We start from the raw sequence: 20,328 nt of genomic DNA, 5'->3' as shown, positions 1-20,328 counted from the left end.
TGTTCAAACTGTCCTTTTATTTTATGTTGCTCCCTAATATGTAGTTTTTGTTGTGTAGCTTTCTCAGGTGTTTGCGATACATATAAAATAATTAAAGCAAGAACTGGTTGTGCAATCAATAGAATGAAAAGAAAGCTTACAATTCATAAAATACACATACATGGGTTTCTGTCAGTGTACTTGTCTGTCTCTCAATTTTAGAAGCAAGATGTGGTTGGTATGACATACAATAAAATAAACATGAGCTAAGAAAACTGAAAAATGGTCATTATGATGAAAGGGAGGTTATTGTGCAACAAAATATTGAATTAGATTGTCAGACTTTAGAATTATAGGCATGACACCAATTTTAACAAAAATAACAGTAACTTCCACAGCATAGTAGCTTAGAAATATAAGGGCATACTGAACTATACCAGTGACACCTTGTGACTGATTGGTCAGGGGTAAACGGGAACAGAAGGATATGCTCTATGTATAATTTTTGTTAACAACAGACCTGACACAGTACAATATATGAGTAGCAAGATGGGAAAGGAGAAGGACTGTTTCTTTGTGTGCAAGGTTCATAGGAAGGCCCTACGTATATTTATCTTAACATGGAAATAACTAATAGATACAATAACAACACTCCTGTGACTGTTTACACAGTATACTATAGTGAGATATTTGATGTGACGGCATCTTTCTTCTTAGGAACAGCAGCAATAAGGAGCATTCAGATAGAGTGATAAACAATATTAATTAAATGAGGCATTATTTTTGTAACTTTTTTGTTTTACATGATATGCAATAATAGATGCAGCACAAGCCTATGCACAATCTTCTGTCTTCTTTTATCAACAGCAATCACAAAAGAACTTCGGGATGACAAAGGATGATGCAAGAAACATAAAGATAATGGAGTTGACTTGTTCCCAGTTTTTCTTACTGAGCTCTGTGAGCACTTCATTTGTGAGTTTGCATTGCTTTCTCTGTGGAGAGTCTTTTATGAAAGCCAAACTGAAAGGCAGTTAACAAGTTCTGTTCAGTTAAAGGAGCCAGTATTCTATCATAGGCCACTTTCTCAAACATGTTTTTAAAAATTGGAAGGAGTAATATATGTCTGTAATTAGAGTGGCATGGTTTTCTCCAGTTTTGTAGATGGGTGTTACTACAACATATCTACTTCTGTCAGGAAATAAGACCTGATTCATTTATTGATTATAAAGATAACTTAAGAGTAATCCTATCAAGGCAGCACAAGATTTTAATAGCATACAACAAAAACCAGCATAATCATCAGCTTTTTAGTGATGTGATCATTTTGTAATCTCCTTAGAAGTTGTATTTCTGAAACTAATGTCTGATGATAGTTTGCACATTATCTGCACAAAGAAATCTGATCCATCTGTATTTGTTTGTTTATTACTAGGTGCAGTGTTTCCAGCCATTCTGCAGAAGTAATCCTTGTATTTGGTGACCAATGATTTGATAGTGTATTTTTAGGGGGTTTAGTTTCATTTGGGTCACTGTTCTCTTTGGATGATGGGAAATAGCATGTACAACAGGGCCACCCATGCCAGTCTATATTTTTGGGTTACAAGCTGTCACTTCCCTGTACAACTCAGGGTGTAGTGTGATCCAGAGATGACACAGTGGTTCCTTGGTGTCAATCCTGACATTGTGCCAGATGGGCACTTTGTGTGAGGGACCAGTCCTTTATTCATTTCATTGTGAAGAGTAATTTTCTTCAGTTATGTCACAATCTGATCATGCAGTGTCATGCCCTAGTCAGCTTCAATACTTGTGCTCTGTCAGTCTAAAGAATGAATCTTTTCCCCAAAATTCTACTGGAATTATTGACGTCGTTGAATGTTTTTGCAATACAATATTTATCAGGCTCTTGCACCATACAGATGCTGATTTTTCACCTCTACAAACATGTTCCCTGCAAACCACAGTACAGTTTCTCTTTTTCATATGAGAGAGGCGAATGAAACTCACCAGCCACTCAGTGTGTCATATGTAACAGAAAAGATAAGCAAGTAACTTCATAATGACACTTTTAATATTTTGAATACATAAAAAATAAAATAGACTGAAAATGTGAAAATGTACACATGTTTAAGTATCTTGAAAACCTGTTGTGATACCACATTTCTACACTTTATTCTTCATTTTCTGATGTGTCTTGACTGAGCACACTTTTATTGAAATGATCAATTCTGATCATATTTCTGTTAATTTTTCTTTCATTTCTAGACTACCAATTAATAATACTGATTAACAAGAATTTTGCATGTGGTGACGTACCCATTCCTATGTATTTTTGGTTGTGGAATCGAAGAGAAGGAAAGAAATGAAATTTTTCCTGGTCGACTTACATTTTATAACTCAGTCGATAATACTGAATTGCTTTAAAATTTTGTTTTGTCTCGTAATGAGGCACACTTTAATTGGTCCACCATATGATGGGCTCCATAGAGAGGAGCACACTTTCATCGCTATTATAGGTCTCATGCTGAAAAAACTTTTATGATGACACTTTTGAGCCTTTGCCGCAGATCAGAGATCAGTTGAACATACAGATATGAGTCTTCAAGCACATCAAGTTGCATAAGTCCCACAGTATTCAACTGAATCAAGTGTGCCACATATTCAGGTGAATGCTAGCATGTAGCAACTGACAGTGTCCATGCTGTGGCAGCCTTCATATGGAGACTGTGTCTGGAAGACAGAGGAGTTGCTACCAGACACCTGATGGTGGTGTTCCGAGAGACGTCTACTGGGTACTTCTGTGACTGCACAGGCTAAGCAATGCTGCTGCCAGTAGCTGAGCCAACAGCTGGTCTTTTTGTTGGTCCTCTACTGTGATGCACTAGGGCAACTAGGGAAATTCTTGTCTTGCTTGTCATGATCTGGTGATAGACAGTGGAGGGTTTTATGTTGTGCCAGTTTGAAACTGAGAACACACAGTGATAGGGTTGTCCATAGTACAAGTACACATTCTTTCTCTTTTGATGCAGTCTGAGAAAATATAACTTTAGTTTTCTGAGACTTCACATGATGTTCCCCAATATAAAAATACTCGGCAATAGCCTCAATTTGTCCAATAGTTCAGTGTGTGGTACAGCACTGTCCTTCAGAACACACTGGCTCTGTGTGACATGATGATCTGTGCTGACATCAAATCTTGCGTACCCTGTGTTTCCTAAGGTCAACATCATCTTTGTTGAGACCCACCAAGATTTGGAAGTAGACAAAATATGTTTCAAATTTAAGTATTCCTCCAGTTCTCCAAGAATTAGTGCCACAGTGTGCTAAGTAGGCCATGATGACTCATGACTTAGTTTCTGCATTATATCCATGGGCTGTACACACTTTGGTGGAAATGTCTGACGAATTTCTCTCTCTCTCTGTTATAAGAGTTCTGTGCCCATTCATGCACACAGCCAGTACTAAACTGTTGAGCAAATACAAATAAATGGGTTGTAGAATGTTTATAGAATTACACTTCTTAGATTCCCACCTTGATAATTCTAAATTACAAGTACTGGGAGAAAAATAGCTGCTCTGAAAATGCCACCACTTGCTCTGAAAAAGCCCTTCTTCTCTCATACGACTTCGCTGTCATGCATTTATGTAACCTTAATGGTTTCAAATAACACTACAAGCTGTCTGTAAAATGGAAAAGTTAAAAACCTGTTTAGTATTAACATTAGCATTAACATGAATTTACACCCCTGAGTCCACATATTCCTATAAATTACAAGAGTCTTTAACAAGGAACTCTTTTTTCTTCATTTTTGAACATCTGAGAATTTCCAAGTTTCTGCCTGATGTCTGCCAGCAGTCTGTTACCAAATTTTTACACCACAGTGCAAAGCTCTATTCTGAACTCTAGAACGGGATGCATATTTTATACAGGGAATATCTTTACTTCTTGCTTTGTCATTGTAAATTTCACAGTTCATCCTAAATTCATGCTCATTTTTAAACAAAGCTAACTAAGTGTAAGGAACTCTATGTCCCTTAAGAGGCTTCTGCAAGATGTCTGGTTGTCAGCTGTACACAATATTCATGCTTTCAGAACACAAATTTATCAAAACACAATGCTCAAAATATTTAACAGAGTTATAGATTTTAGAACAGTCAAAGAAGTGAAACTTACATTGCATGAGTGTGGTGCTCCAAAGGAAATGGCATTTTCAACACAATTTTTGTCTCATGGAAATCTCCATATCTCTATTGGGAACAACGCATTAAGGTTTACTTTTCCACTGAAATTTCGAGAGCTATACCAATCATTAAATGTTTCTTTTTTCATATTAGTACAGCACTGTAGCATTTTCTTTAATTACATTCTATAAAGAATTGTAAATCAGAAAGATATGAATGCTTCCTCCCCATTTCAGAATATGCTCTATCACAACAAAATTCTTAAGGAGACCAAACATTCTCAATTACTGCTACCAACAACCTCATTCCATCATTGCAGTGTTTATTTCTCTACAGCTTTTGTGAATTCAATTTTTTTTTTTCATAATCTGCTGCTACAACTTCCTCTTATTGTTGTTGTTTTCTTTGGTCTGAAGACTGGTTTTGATGCATCTCTCCATGCTAATCTGTCCTGTGCAATCCTCTTCATCTCTGAGTAACTACTGCAACCTACATCCTTCTGAATCTGCTTGGTCTCTCTCTCTCCAATTTTCACCCCCCCACACTTCCCCCCAGTATTAAACTGCTGATCCCTTGGTGTCTCAGAATGTATCCTGTCAACTGATCCCTTCTATTACTCGAGTTGTGCCACAAATTTCTTGTCCCTCCCCCAATTCTCTTCAGTACCTCCACAACATTGACGTGGTCTACCCATCTAATATTAAGCAGTTTTTTGTAGCACCACATTTCAAAAGCTTCCATTTTCCTCTTATCTAAATAGTTTACCATCTATGTCTGGAGTGTAGTCATGTACGGAAGTGAAACAAATACCTTAAGAAAAGACTTCCTGACACTTAAAGACTATATTCAATGTTAACAAATTTCTCTGCTTCAGAAATGCTTTTCTTGCTACTGCCAGTCTATATTTTATATCCTCTCTACTTTGGCCATCGTCAGTTATTTTGCTGCCCAAATAGTAAAATTCATCTACCACTTTAAGTGTCTCGTTTCCTAATCTGATTGCCTTAGCATTATCTGATTTAATTTGACTATATTCCATTACCCTTGTTTTGCTTTTGTTGATATTCATTTTATATAATCTTTTCAAGACGCTGTCCATTCCATTCAGCTGCTCTTCCAAGTCCTTTGCTGAATCTGACAGAATTACAGCGTCATTGGCAAGCCTCAAAGTTTTATGTTTCCTCTCCCTGAACTATAATTCCTATTCCAAAATTTTCTTTGGTTTCCTTTACTACTTGTTCAATGTACAATTTGAACAACATTGGGGTAGGCTACAACCCTGTATCACTCCCTTTTCTACCACTGCCTCTCTTTCATGGCCCTTGACTCTTATAAATGCCATCTGCTTTCTGTTGTAAATAGCCTTTTGCTCCCAGTATTTTATCCATGATACACTCAGCATTTCAAAGAAAGTATTCCAGTCAATTTTGTCAAAAGCTTTGTCTAAGTCTACAAATGAGATTATTATCCTTTTACTACCAAAAACGAATTATTTGGGAGAAACCATATTGTTCATGCAAGTGATATATTAATCAGAGAAAACTTTATGCCTCCCACCCACCACCACAAACTATATGTCCAGGCAGCTCAATTCATAGGAACGAAAAGCTAATATAAATTAAAAGGAACAAGTTAATGCAGATTAATTTAGGTCCACTGAAAAAAGCTACCGTATATGAGGCACTGATTCTGAAATGCTGTTACTCAGTGGAGGAATTTGTACAGGATAAACTGGGAATTTGAGCTGGATGCAACTTGTTATGCACTACATATTCAGGGTGTCTCTCCCAAGAGTCATCATGAGCCTTTTCTCTGGTGTTTCAGCTGATATTTGCAATTTTGTTTTTGTATCTGGAGCCAGCCCAAACAAGTAGCATGCATCACTTCTTTCAAGTGATGCTCAGTGTCGATGGAAAGAGTCAGTTTCTTTCCTGTTACAAGCAAAATTTTTTTAAAGTGGAATTTTACATGTCCATTCAATAGAGTGCTCCCAGATTAGTCTAATACAATATTTGTTTCATCAATATGTATTAACAGGGGCAGTAAAACGCAAAAGAATAACCAGTGCTCCAGCACCTACATCACCAACCTAGCCCGTACTGACTGCTACCGCCAAGCATGCAGCACTACTGAATTGCTGTTTATTTTCCAAGTCTTACTGTCCCTGTTAATACATATCAATAAAACAAATATTGGACTAGACTAATCTGGGATTGCTTTAGCGAATGTGCATATAAAATTCAGCTTAGAAATCATTTTGTGTGTAACAGTAAACAAATTAGCTCTTTCCATCAACAATGGGCGTTGCATGAAAGAAGTGATGAGAACTATTTGCTTAGGCTGACTACAACTACACAATGCAAAAACAAAATTGCAAATATCTGCCAAAACACCAGAGAAAATGTGCCTGATGTCTCTTAGGAGACACACCCTATATATACCACTGCTAACAGATGTATCATTTTAGTGTCATATAATTATTTAGTGTAAGAGTCATTGTAAATGTCTCCTGTAAGCAAACCATAGGGACTGAAAGTCTAAATCGTGACATAAATAAAGCAGAATTCCCAAAAAAATAATAATTTAAGTACAAAAGTTGGGACATTTCTGGTCACTGTCAAGAGTAATACGAGGGCTACGCAGTATCCAGATCAGTTGAAACTACGTCAGTGTGTCATGACAATGATACATGTGCACTGGCTGACCTCAGGAAGGCTGTCATCAAGAATGGGATGGGCTTGAGCAATGACACCTCTCCTGCCTCATAGGCAGCGTGCCGATAAGGGTCTGACTGTGTTGCAGTGCACGGAGTGGGGACACACGCTATTCTGTGTTACTCAGCAGCAGAGTTTGATTTATCAGATGTGCACATTTGAAAAGATTGCCTCTAGTTTGGTTATTGTTTTGTTTCCACTCCTTTCTTTCTCTGCTATACTCAACACTGAGGCTACAGACATGTGCATATAATCAAGTGGGTTTTTGAACAGTTTAATTGCTAAACATTGCAGCTTAGGTTTGGCATATCTTGTTACTCTGCAGGTCAATATGCCTCTTTGAATAACTTACAAATATCCTTCCAATCAGTTAACTCATCCCTATGCAGTGCTTCCCATTCCATTGCATCCCCACCTACGTATCCACTAATCAACTGGAATTTTCTTTTATTTTTCCACACCTTCTGAAAGGTGTCATAAAATTGCTTTAAAAATGCAATGGCGTCTACCCCATTAGATGGTTTAAACACTTTAAAGTTATTGGATAGTCCATAATTATATGCAAAACATGATTCTCACCACCAATCTTCATCCATTTCATTTGACAGAATATGGCAAAATTCATACCAGCCTCTAGGCGAGTCCATTCTGTGTAATTATGATGATAAATTATTCTAGAAAATGATAGTTGTCTTCACCAACAATCAGTTACTATTATTACATTAAACAATAGTCCTGTAAATGAACTTCTTTTAACCTGCTGGTCCTATATTACCAAAATGTCTATTACAAAATACTATAGTAATCACTTCACAGTCACTATGTTTTACAAAATTAGTGATGACTAGCTGGCAGTAGCCAAAACTCAACCAGCGAAGTGCTGCAGCTGTTCACGGTGATGTGTTGGAGGTGAGCTGGTTCACTGCCTGGACTGTAATGGCTCTGATCCAAAGCACTGGTTGCACCTAGATGTCTCGGAAGCTCAGCCAGTCACTTTATTAGCACCTCATGGGCACAGCAATTCTCTTTCCCTCAAATAACTTCTTCTTTTTCTTCTTCTTTACTTGTACATTTGTCTTCTTGCTTGTGTTTCCACCTTGTACTTTTGTCTTCTTGTTTGTATCTGTTCTCTTCAGAATGTGTTATCTTGCTTGGAAATGTAGCTTTTTTCCAAATTTTACGATCTGTGCCCACAATTTCAGCCCTTTTATACAGCCACCAGATACAGTGTTATGTGTGACCTATGCAAGAAAATTGCACTGTGGAGTTACAGAGCAAAACTGTGTATCTCACCACTTTAAATCGTAAAACAAAGACAGTAGAAATGACCAACAGGAAAGGAACAATCTCAGATATATTTGTAGAAGGAGTCCAAATAGAATCTGTTTCACCTTTCAAGTACCTAGGAAGCACGATCTCGAAAGACAACACCATTAGTCAGGAAATACTCAGCAGGACACAGAGAGCATCCAATTTTTACAGTCAAATCAGAAATCTTCTCTGGGATGACAAAATGCCACGAAAAGCAAAAGCGACCTTGTGCCGTTTGTACCAATCCTAACACATGGTTTAGAAACATGTACCCTACTAAACAAGGACCTCAGCAGAATTCTGGCAACAGAGATGAGGTTCATTAGAATATTACTCGAACAATTAGGAAGGACAAAATCAGGAATGAGGTGAACAGAAAAGTAGCTGGTATTGAGGGTCCTGTTACCAGTTTCACGAAGAAATGCAGGCTTCAGTGGTATGGGCACGTAATGAGAATGAACAGCCAAAAGATATTTCAACCTGAGTCTCGCAGGAAGAAGACCATGGGGAAGACCAAGAAAATGCTGGATAGAGACTGTAAGATCAGATGGGTAGGAGAAAGGACACAAATGGGAAGCTGTCCTGGAACAGAAGATCTATGAAGACAGAACGAGATGACAGCACTACTGAGGGCTGTATTCTATCCTCCATTACTTGTAGGGTGTAACACCAATGAAGCTGAGAATTATGACTCTTCATCAAGAAGACAAAAGCCCTGAGACACCATCCATGTCCTCAGTTTAAATCCCTACTATAGCCCAAAGGTGCGTATCAACTACCTTCAATGCTCATCGTAGGGAAGAGGATGTAACAACACACCTGAAAGCGAGGCTCCACTGCCGTCACCAAGCAGACGACCAGCAACATAATCTAGATCCGAGGTGCTGGAGTTGGCTCCGATGAGGAGTTCTGACACAGTGGGTCACTATTTCTCCTTGAAACGGAGCAATACCGCGAGCTCTGATGATATCGACACAGTGTAGTGGTTCTTGTAACTGGCCGGTGTGCTGTGCATCACCACCAGCAATTATGTTTTATTTTCTATTTATCATTTCTGAAATGTTCTAGAAATATTTTGTTTTTATGTCTGTAATAATTTATGTTTGTATAAATAACTGCACTCTCCACCCAAGAGATCAGTTCTGTTCTGACTGTAATGATGTTTTGTTTGTGGGGCGCTCAACTGCGTGGTTATCAGCGCCCGTACAATTACCCAATCTTTGCTCAGTCCAATTTCGCCACTTTCCTGGATGATGATGAAATGATGAGGACAACACAAACACCCAGTCATCTCGAGGCAGGTGAAAATCCCTGACCCCGCCGGGAATCGAACCCGGGACCCCGTGCTCGGGAAGCGAGAACGCTACCGGTTCTGACTGTAAGTTGGGTGTTCTTGATAAATATGCTTTCAGTGCTATGTGTTGTGTTTCACTGATGACCCAGCTTTTGTTATGCATAGAGACAGACAGAGTCATAATCCATGATCTTTTACAGCTACATCACACTTTTCTCTGTCCATATTTATGGCCATGTGGTACCCTTGTTGCACTGTTGACCAAGGAGGGCATGCCAAAACTTGAGGCTGTTTATGAGCACAGTATTAGTTGCGTTGCCTTCACACAAAATGACTGACATTTTTAGTTGAGCCTGTAACTAGAATTTCAGTTAATTTACTAATAAAAGTATCCACATTCTCAAAAGGTGATCGATACAAGTAAAACCTTGTTATAGCAATAGCTGACACTTAATCAAGACCCTACAGTACAGTTAGTGAAGAAAACTGTATTCCTTATCCAATACAAATGCATGATCCCTCACACATTGAAGATGTGCTTATTGCATAATTTTGAAACTGCTAGAGATACTTTTTAGGCAGGGAAATTTTTTGTCTGCATTTATTTTGAAAAATATCTACCTTCCTACCCATGACAATCGCTACATCAGTACTATTTCCAACAAGTCATATTCCATCACACACACACACACACACAATTAACAAATGAGGGTTCTTGTTTATAAGCAGTTTCCTTTTTATAAATTCAGTTTTTGTAAAATAGTTGCTGTATCTGAATATTTATAAATAAAATAACCTTGCACAGATGTTATCTACCTTGTATTTGCTCATTTAATTATGAAAAAATTGAGTGCATAATTATTGGCCCCTTAAGAGTAAAAGTATAAGCAGGCTGACTGTTCCAAAAAAGTTGTTTTGGGACAAAACATCTTTTCTGAACATACTGATTTACTCAATCAGTCTAATGACGGAAACTGTTCATGAACTGTGTGAGCCAATATAAGTGGGTAGGCTGAAAAGTAGTGCACACACAAACAAAAACAATTAGGATGATCGGAGAAAAAGTACATTATAGATTTTTAAGCTTCAAAGGCATACAATTTTTAAGCTAAATCATATATTTATTTTTCGACGTAGTCAGTGTTAAAGCTAACACATTTCTCCCAACATGTAAAAAGTTCATTCTGTCACTGAAAAATTCTTCCGACTTTTCTCAAATCTAGGACTTGATAGCTGCCTTCACTTCATCATTCAGTGTGTAATGATTACCCTTGAGGTCTCTCTCGTGTAGAGGAAAGAAATAAAAATTGCAAGCACAAGATTGGGGTAGTAGGGAGTGTGTGGAATTGGTTCAAACTTCAGATTTCGCACAGCCTTTCCAGTAGAGCACGAAATGTGTAGATGGGCATTGTCATGTTGCAAGATTATTGGTGCCAGGCTGCCTCTAGCATGACAAACTCAATTTTGGAGGTGTCATAAAGTCCCTATGTACTAAGAAAATTTATCGTTGCCCTCTGTACAAGATAACTGGTCACATAAACTTGGGTAAGCATCCCAAAACACAAGCAAAAGAATTATTTTTGCTGGTGGTTGTTCTAAACTCTTTGGCCTGAGGAAAAGACGGATGTCAATATTCAGCACTCTTGTCTTTTCTCTTCTAGGTCTTAATGAGGGATCCATCACTCATATGCCATCATAATATTCAAAAGGAAGTCATTTCCTTAGTCACTGTAGTGCTGCATAAGTTTCTTGCACCATTCCAATTGATGGTGTTTGTTCTTGTCTGAGAGATGGCATGGTACCCATCATGCACAGATTTTACAGTATCCTAAGTGTTCAATAGTGAAACCAACACATTCCTTGGATATTCCAATATGATTTGCAACATGCTTTTGTGTGATTTGTCAGTCATTCTGAATCAACACGTCAACATGTTTGCAATGTTTTTTTGCATGTGGCAGTGACCGGATATCCACCTTTGGTTTCAGCAACAATACCGGCTTTTTCAGGTTCGCAACCACGAAATTTTACTACCCAGTGATTTACAGTAGACTAGTGGTTCCCAACCTTAGCTAATACCCCCGCCTTCCCTCCCCCACATTATCATTAACTTCAGCACCAACTAACTGTAGCACAAAAGCCTTTTCCTGGGACACTTATTTTTTAAATGATGAAAGATGAATGATAATTAGTGTGTGTGTGTGTGTGTGTGTGTGTGTGTTTTAGAATGAAAACTATCCACAACAATACCGGCTTTTCAAGGTTCGCAACCACGAAATTTTACTACCCAGTGGTTTACAGTAGACTAGTGGTTCCCAACCTTAGCTAATACCCCCGCCCTCCCTCCCCCACATTATCATTAACTTCAGCACCAACTAACTGTAGCACAAAAGCCTTTTCCTGGGACACTTATTTTTTAAATGATGAAAGATGAATGATAATTAGTGTGTGTGTGTGTGTGTGTGTGTGTGTGTGTGTGTTTTAGAATGAAAACTTTCCACAGTGAAGGTAGACACATGTTATAAAACAAACTTCCTCTGTATTACCCTCTCCATTGCAGCACTTGCTTGACCTGCACAGTGCAACCCTAATTAAAATCAAGTAAGTCAAAATGTGTGCACTCTACTTACTGTTCATAAATTACTTGATTGCTGTACTCCTTACTTCTGAAATGGCAGAAATTGGATGCTTTGTGTCTCACCACAGCCACTAACTGCAAAAACAATAATAATAATAATAATAATAATAATAATAATAATAATAATACTGTGTAGAGCACTATAGTGGCCCTTGTGTCGTTATCTGCTTCAAAGTGAGTAATGAAGCAATTTCTGGACAGCTACAGGTACTTGGAGGTGACATTTTCTTGAGATATTTGTTAAGTGTTACGCATATGTATCACTTTTATCAAGAGTAATGTGCAGCACAAAGCACAATCTCCACCACATTAATGCTACTAATTGAGAAAAAGTAATTACTGATAACTTATATAATCAATATTAGACTCTTATAAAATTGTGATAATAGTAGTGATCGTTTGAAAATAATGTAGTTTCATAACTGAAAGAGAATCAAATTGTTTAGTTTTTACCCCTTGTGGGATAATTACCCCTGGTTGGAAGCCATTGCAGTAGACCTATCAACAGCACTGTCACCATTTAGTCTTTAAGCCAGGGATAGTCAACCTGTTTTTACCCACCGCACACTTCTGTATCTCTGTTAGCAGCTAAATTTTCTAACAGCTCACTGGTTCTACAGTAATGGTGATTTATAAAATGCAGAAGCAACATTAATTTTTAAAATTTATAAAGCCGAATCACAGCAAGTTAAACAACATATTAATAGTTGCTTACCAATTACTTTAAGTCAACGTTTTTTTGAAAACCTATTGAAAACATTTTTTTAAACCCCTACCACTTACTGTCTACCATGAAAGCTGGAGCATACACTAGTGGGGTGTAGGACCAGGTTGACAACCACTGCTTTAAAAGATGATGAATCTGAGCAGCAGATACTTTTTCAGCAGATAAAAATTCAATAACAGCATGTCGTTTTAACTCACATTGACATAGCTCTAGAACACATCTCCACACTTCCGCTGCTCAAAATACACTGGATGCACGGGTATAGAGGTGGAAGATACCTTCCACATGGTGCGAGGTGTTTGTCAAGGTCATTTATGTTGCATTCTTCAAGTGTGTGTGGATTACTTTTTCAGCCTACCCATGTACTACACTGTAAATACTATGACAGGCCAATACTTACCTTCAGAAAGTAAAATTCCGATTCTGCCAATACATACACTTATAAGTGCAAACACTAATCCTACCTTTCGGAACGATTAATTGCTTCCTCTGGTTGACAGAGAGATTGGTTGGTCAAAATTAGACACGAGCAGCAGGTCACATAGACTCAATGATGAGATAGGTCCACCCTGACGAAAGGGCTGATAGTTCCAAAATACTAAGAATACTGGTTTCATTTTTAAATGTGTGAATCAGCAGTACTGGACTTTCACGTCAAACAAAATGCTGGTGAGCCACTGCAATTTTATAGTTTTGTTACATGAATTTTCCCTTTGTTAAAATATCTTGCTGCATCATTAATAAAAATCTTTTCGTATTTACTTATGTTCACTTGTAACATTTTTTTACATCTACCACAAGATGAGGTAGCATTAAAGGTAGTCAAGTAGACTCAATGTAATTACAACACATATTTTCCAATATGGTCTAGGCAGGTACAATGCCTGCACATGCTTAGGTTGTACTGAAATATGTGTTTTTATAATTACATTGAGTCTACTGAACTAACTACAGCACACTAATGTTAGCCGAAATCCAGCTCTGCAATTAAAAATAAGAAAGATGATATTACAACTGATGATGACCTCTCTGTCCTGGATATATTATTTACTGTACATCATCAGATCCTAAAGCAGGAGGAGGTGATTTTCCAGTTTTTCAACAACAATCTGGAAATTTGATTTCATTGTCTCATAACTCAATTAAGCATGTTGCTGTTTAATGTTCTCAGATGCTTAATAAATATATCAGGATGACACTGTACGAATGAATGCAACCAGCCTATTCCTGGCATGTTATAAGAAAAGCGTTTTTTCTCTTAGTCCACATTTATTGATAACCTTTCACTACGTACCTTACATCTTCATCAGAGGTAAAAGGAAAACCAAAAGCACAGCCCTTAAAATACCATGGACAAGTGTGTTTCCTGCAATGCTGCTGGAGACTGAAGGCCTTCCTACCATTCCAGGGTTTGTATTCTTAACTTTATTCCCTAATGCTGACTATGGCATGTTAAATTTTCTTTATACCTTTCTGTACAACATGTTTTCCTGATCTCATAGCAGCAGTCAGCTTTTCAAGACTGCAGCACTGTCCAATATTTCCCTTATGTGTGTAGATATCTGTAAATAGTTTACTAGACATTAACACAAATGAGATACTCGGACAAACTATATTCACATTTTCTTCTTAATATTTAAATAAGTAAGTTATAAAAGAACATGCTTACTGCTTTTTTCTCTTCTAGTTACATGACTAAAGTTTAACATAAAGATAACTAATAATACACTGCACTGAAAACTGATACACACCAACTTCCAAGTGCAACAACGTATGTTAGAATCATCTATTGTGTAAATAGCAGCACGTTGAGTGCAAAAAACAGCTTTCATTCAGTGATATCAACACAAGAAAAGAAATATGCTGTATGATAGGGCTGTTGTTATTTTTAAGAATTTTGGGAATCTGATAAACTGATATTTAAAAAAAAAGTCATTACCTACCCTCAGTATATAAAAAAAAATTATTGATATATCAATGGATAAATATCAACTGCAAATTGTAAATACACTGCCAGTTTTAGACTTGTATAAGTATTGATTTATTATCAGATATTCTATATATCGACAAGCTAGCAGCCTGCTTACCTCATCACAGCAAGAATTGAAAGGAAAAGATGCATGTTTGCACTTCGTGATAAGCACTTTGCTAATAATGGTAACTGCAGGTAAGTTGCACAATAAAAGGTGTCTGGTGGATCATAGTCTCGTTTCATCATATATTTGTATTGCCTGGAACACTTCATGTCGACTTCCCTTTTTTCTCATTTCTGCAAATGCCAGTGACCTAGCAGTTGTAGTGTCAAAATTGCGTGGTGAAGTTAAACATTGCAGTTTCTGTGGGTAGTGCCGAGCGCTGATTACATCAGTATTTCCTCCCACGTCTCTACCCACCAGATAGACCAATCTTGTCATTTAGATTTTTGTTCATCAGTTTCAGCAACTGTTTTTGAAGAATGCTGATGTGAAGAAATAGCACACTATTTGTGTTACAAATAGAGAAAGACTGAATCTGGTGAAAACTCAGAAAGTAGTAAGACTCCCTCACACATTGAAAGTAAAATTGTGTTCTGTATTCACTAGACATTGAAAATAAATATATACTGGCGCTCAATATTGCCATTTCAATATCAATATATCAGTGAGAAGAATACTGCCAATGTAGTTGATATTTTTTTGGAAAAATTATCAATATTTTATCAACAGCCCTAATGTATGCATCGCAATTTACCCATGTCTGATATTTCCCCATCTTACAGTACTATTCTAATTTCTCTCTATTTATTATTTTGGGGTACTTCATTGTGTGACACTACAAGAGTCTGTTTTGTTTTGCAGTGAAATTAGGAGTGTATGAAAGTTTCAATATGCAAAGCATAAGAACAATTGCTAATCACTAATTGTACCAGTGCCTGTAGTATTTCTAAACCCTGCAATTAGGTTAAAAAAGGTTTTGTTATATAACAGAGAAAACACAATTCAGCTAAGCAAAAGCATTCCACATCTTGTCTGTATATTCTTGTACTACAAGAATTCAGCAGTGCTTCGTAATTCCTCATAAGCAGCATTCGTGTTTAAGAAAGAACACAAAGCAATTTTTGTTTTATTCCACTTTTGTGATTTATTAAGAAACAAATGATAATTTTATACTGCATACAAAATTGTACAGTACATATATTCCAAGACACAACTGCTCATATGAAGAACACACACACACACACACACACACACACACACACACACACACAGCGACTACAGTCTGGATATTCAAGCTATTTGCTTTACAAAATTCTCTCGACATTGAACTCAATATTAAATATTGATAAATGACATTAAGTTACTCTTGTCACTTGATGTATACACAATGTGAAATACTTCCTTAACTTACTCCTTTCTTTATACTATGAAAACTAGCAAAAAATTGAGTTACAAAAACAAATGTTTCTGAAGACTACAAAACAAAACATGTTATTAGCCGGCTCAAAGAGGTTTGCAATGTAGAACAAATGGACAGGCCTTTTCAAAAAAACTCATCAACTGACAATCAGTTAAAACAAAACAATTCCAAACCGATCTCGAAGTTTATTACTGTACAATACATACGACAATGGGAAAATCTGGAGCTCATGAAAATATACATGTAAGTCCAGTATTTGACAGTGGATAGGAAATTAACACTAAGGTTATTTCAATTTATTCAACAAACATGCCCACAATTTGGAATGTTAGATGTTGCAAACATGAAGTCACTGTCTGAAACTACCAATCAAGTTCTATTTTGGCTGGGGAATAATTACCAGTTACCCCTTGCTACAATCTGAAGGTCTTGAGGAACAAGGCATCCAGCTTGTCTAAGATGACATCAGTTGCTGGGGTGGAAAATCTGACCTGAAAATCTGTCTTCCCAAGAATGTGGGTTCCTAGAAATTGTATTATCAAATACTTGGAACTGTTGGGGAGCCGACAATCTTAATCTAGATTCACTAGAGTACAGAGGATCTTGTTCCATTAATCTACCTTCTTTGGAGTGCATCTGATCTGAAACCATGAACCTCATCTCACGAACCTCTGAAAGATCTTGGTCCTTGTAGCCTGTGACATGAAGCTGTTGGTGATCCAAGGTGGAGTACCTGTATTCCTGGGATCGATTCAATGTGTACCCAGGCTCTGTATGTTGTGTTCTGTCCGGTACAATGTAACTGGCTTCTCGTGACTGTGACCATTCCGACATGCCGAACCTATGCCCATGAGGCTGTTCTGAAACCAGGAATCTAGGCTCGATATTCTGCATTACAGCAGATTCTCTGAACATGCCCTCTTGTGCCAAGAGTCGGTCTGAAGTCATGAACTGTGTCTGACAGAACTGAGGAGGGCCTGTATCGTCAAATTTAAGTTCACGATGATGTGTCTGACCCTGATGTTCAAATCTGAAAAATTGAAGATAACGATTAGGACCCGAGAACATAGCTGCCTGAGACTGGGACACATCTGAAGGCCCCAAACCAGGTACCAGAGAACGCAGTTTGTAAGTGCGCCTCGTCGAACCGCAACTCTCCATCACTTTCTTCCATTCCGATGCCAGCATGAGTTTTACCTGATCCAAACCGAGGTATAATTTGAAACCACGTGCCTTCAAATCCTCGGAAGATTTGTTATCAATCCAAAGTGTCAACCTTTCCCTCTTATCTGCCTCTGCCACCCTCTCGAGGACTTTCCATTCGAAGGTGGGGATGTCCGATTTGTTGTCAACCCAAAGAATCAGTCCTGTCTTTTTGTCTCCCTCTGCCACCCTTCTCAGGACTTTCCACTCTGCAGTACAGATGCCTTTATTTTGCTTCTGAAACAAGTCCAAAATCTGCTGATTACTTCTCTTCATCACTTTCAATACCCACAGTATGAACCTTGTACCCTTCAACATAAGCTCTGCCTGGCCGAGTGCCAGCCTTGCTCCTGGCCATGGAATGATGTGACGAACAGTGTCCTTCAGCCACTTTTTGGTCGCCTCATTGACACAGGTCAACACCAAACCCCCACACTCGAACTGCACCTCAGAAAACTTGATAGATTCCCCCTCATCAGATAGATTAATCCACTCAATGAGTGCAGTCGCCACCATCTCTGCCTGCTCCTCTGTCATCTTAACATCTGGAAAACCCTCAAGCACAACAGCCTGCCTCATCCAGTCAAACATTTCCTCCTTTACTTCCGATTCTCGACCCAAAACATAAGCTTCATTTTTGCTAACTCCTTCAGTTACAGAGTCATTAGTGTTAGTAATATCACCAGATTTCACTTTTTTCAGTTTGGCGTCCAGTTCTGGGCCTCCAAAATGCAAAGGATGCAGAAAATTTTTAGATGCAAACTTTAGAGACACCGGTTGACATGGTTTATAATTTGCAGGAGGTCGTCGTCCCAGATTGTGAAGTACAGGCTGCGGATTATGCCACTCTGCTGAACTGCAGCTGTTCATCATTTTCTTCCATTCTGATGCCAGCATGAGATCAGCTTGATCCAAACCAAGGAATAATTTGAAATTGTGTGCCTGCAAATCCTCAAGAGATTTGTCATCAACCCAAACAGTCAGCCTCTCTCTTTTATCTGCCTCCTCCACCCTCCTTAGGACTTTCCACTCAGCAGTGGAGATGTCTCTATTTTGCTTCTGAAACAAGTCCAGGATCTGCTGGTTACTTCTCTTCTTCATTGTCCTAGTCATGTAGAGTATGCACTTGGTACCCTTCAATATGAACTCTGCTTGCCCGACCTGCAGCTTGGCTCCCGGCCATGGAACAATTTTATAAACAGTCTTGAACAACCATGCTTTGGTTGAATTGTTGACACAAGTCAATGCCAAGCCCCCATTCTCGTACTGCATCGCAGAAAACTGGATAGGTCGCCTCCGGTCACTTGGGTTAATCTGCTCCATGAGTGCTGTCAGCACCTTGTCAGCTTGTTCCTCTGTCATCTTGACATCTGGGAAACCATCGAGCATGACAGCATACCTCATTGGGCCAACAATCTCCCCCTCTCCTTCCACTTCTCGACCTGAAACACCAGTTACCTTTTTGTCCACCATTTCAGTTGCAGAACCATTGCTGTTAGTTATATAACCCAACTTAACTTTTTTCAACACACAATTCTGCTGCTTTTTTTCCAAAATATTCACAGATTTATCTGCTGAAGCCATATCTGCATTCTTTGTGAAGGGGAAGACTCGCACAGAGTTATCTGAGAGGTTTGAGCATTCTCCCTCTGCACCACTGTCGCCCTTTCCCACATCGCCTCTTTCAGAGATGTTTTTGAATGTATAGGTTTCCCCAGTGCCACATACGGGCACTGGGGTCCCTCCTATTGCGAGTTTAGAACAGTCTCCCTCTGCAACAGTACTTTTATCATCTACAAGGTCCGAGGTCACCTCACCTCGAGGTCCCCTCTTGCCAAGTTTGTACCTGGTCCATTCTGAATCCTGGGTCGCCTCACAGAGAGGTCCCCTGGAATTCTCAGTATCTGCTCGTTTGGAGCTTATTTCAGGATTTTTATCTATGATCCCACGAGATTCTGAGGAAAGTGTGGACCACCCGGGCAGAGCCCCGCATGCCCGAGCTAGGCTAGATACTCTGGGGGAGCACCCGGTACCCCAGAGGCCCCGTTTGAAGCACAGCTCCCCTGTGCCATGCACCCCTCGGCACGGGTCGCACTACACCTTGGGTTGGGGGGCAGTTTAATGTCATACCCAGGACAACACTGCCAACGGTGTGCCTGTCTCAAAAAATTCCTTACAATCTGCATAATTTGGATAGATCCTGCCCCCTCTCCCCCATAAGTAAACTACAATTGCACACAGAAAATGAAAAAAAGGAAGGAAATGGAATTCCAAAACTGCATGTTTCCTTACTAAACAGTAATGCTGTCCTTAAGGCAGAGGCATTATCTGAGATGGTATGGCCATGCCTTCCTCTCACCTTCAGACTGATTCTTCCAATCAGTAGCAAGAGGCCTACATTTCAACATGGCGCCTGACCCACAGTGCAAATTGCATATTTTTCAAATGAATGGAGATTGAACCCCAGACCTTAGGACTTTTAATTCAACTTAGTTACTAAGCTACAACAATACACTCCACACTACAAGTCACGAACAAGAGGCCATTTAATTATGCATCAGAATTCCAAGTTTGCACCTGTTTAACCTTTTCCACTTCAATAACACATCTTGTCCAAAAATGATTTTATGCTTCTGCTACGATGTTGGATATGGTCTGAAATACTGTTTCTGTTTTTTATAGCCCGTTCTGTTCTCCCAGGCAACCTGACACCATCTTGTAGTACCGCGTCTGGTCAACAGATAGACAAGTTGTCTGTCGTACTTCACAGAAGGCCATGTGCTTTAATATATGTAAGTGATTGCGTGTTTTCCACATGATTTTTGCTCGTATGAAGATGCATGTAGAAGGTGCGTATGTGACAATGATAGTGTGAGTTTGGCTT

At 38.6% G+C, this 20,328-nt stretch overlaps 1 protein-coding gene across 1 annotated transcript; it reads right to left on the bottom strand.

Moving 5' to 3' along the window:
• Positions 1-15,957: 15,957 nt before the first annotated feature.
• On the bottom strand, positions 15,958-19,701 carry LOC126175980 (uncharacterized). Its single transcript, XM_049923087.1, has one exon. It carries the CDS (start codon positions 19,026-19,028, stop codon positions 16,707-16,709), a length of 2,322 nt encoding a protein of 773 aa, XP_049779044.1. The 5' UTR covers positions 19,029-19,701; the 3' UTR covers positions 15,958-16,706.
• Positions 19,702-20,328: the final 627 nt, after the last annotated feature.

This window comes from Schistocerca cancellata, chromosome 3, assembly GCF_023864275.1.
Source record: "Schistocerca cancellata isolate TAMUIC-IGC-003103 chromosome 3, iqSchCanc2.1, whole genome shotgun sequence".
NCBI classification, from domain to species: domain Eukaryota; kingdom Metazoa; phylum Arthropoda; class Insecta; order Orthoptera; family Acrididae; genus Schistocerca; species Schistocerca cancellata.
The sequence above is the reverse complement of the archived record's forward strand: the minus strand, read 5'-3'. Positions and strand labels throughout refer to the sequence as shown.

Bases quoted from the DNA above. Each gene is read 5' to 3' on its own strand.
- LOC126175980 (XM_049923087.1), bottom strand. From the start codon at position 19,028: ATGGCTTCAGCAGATAAATCTGTGAATATTTTGGAAAAAAAGCAGCAG.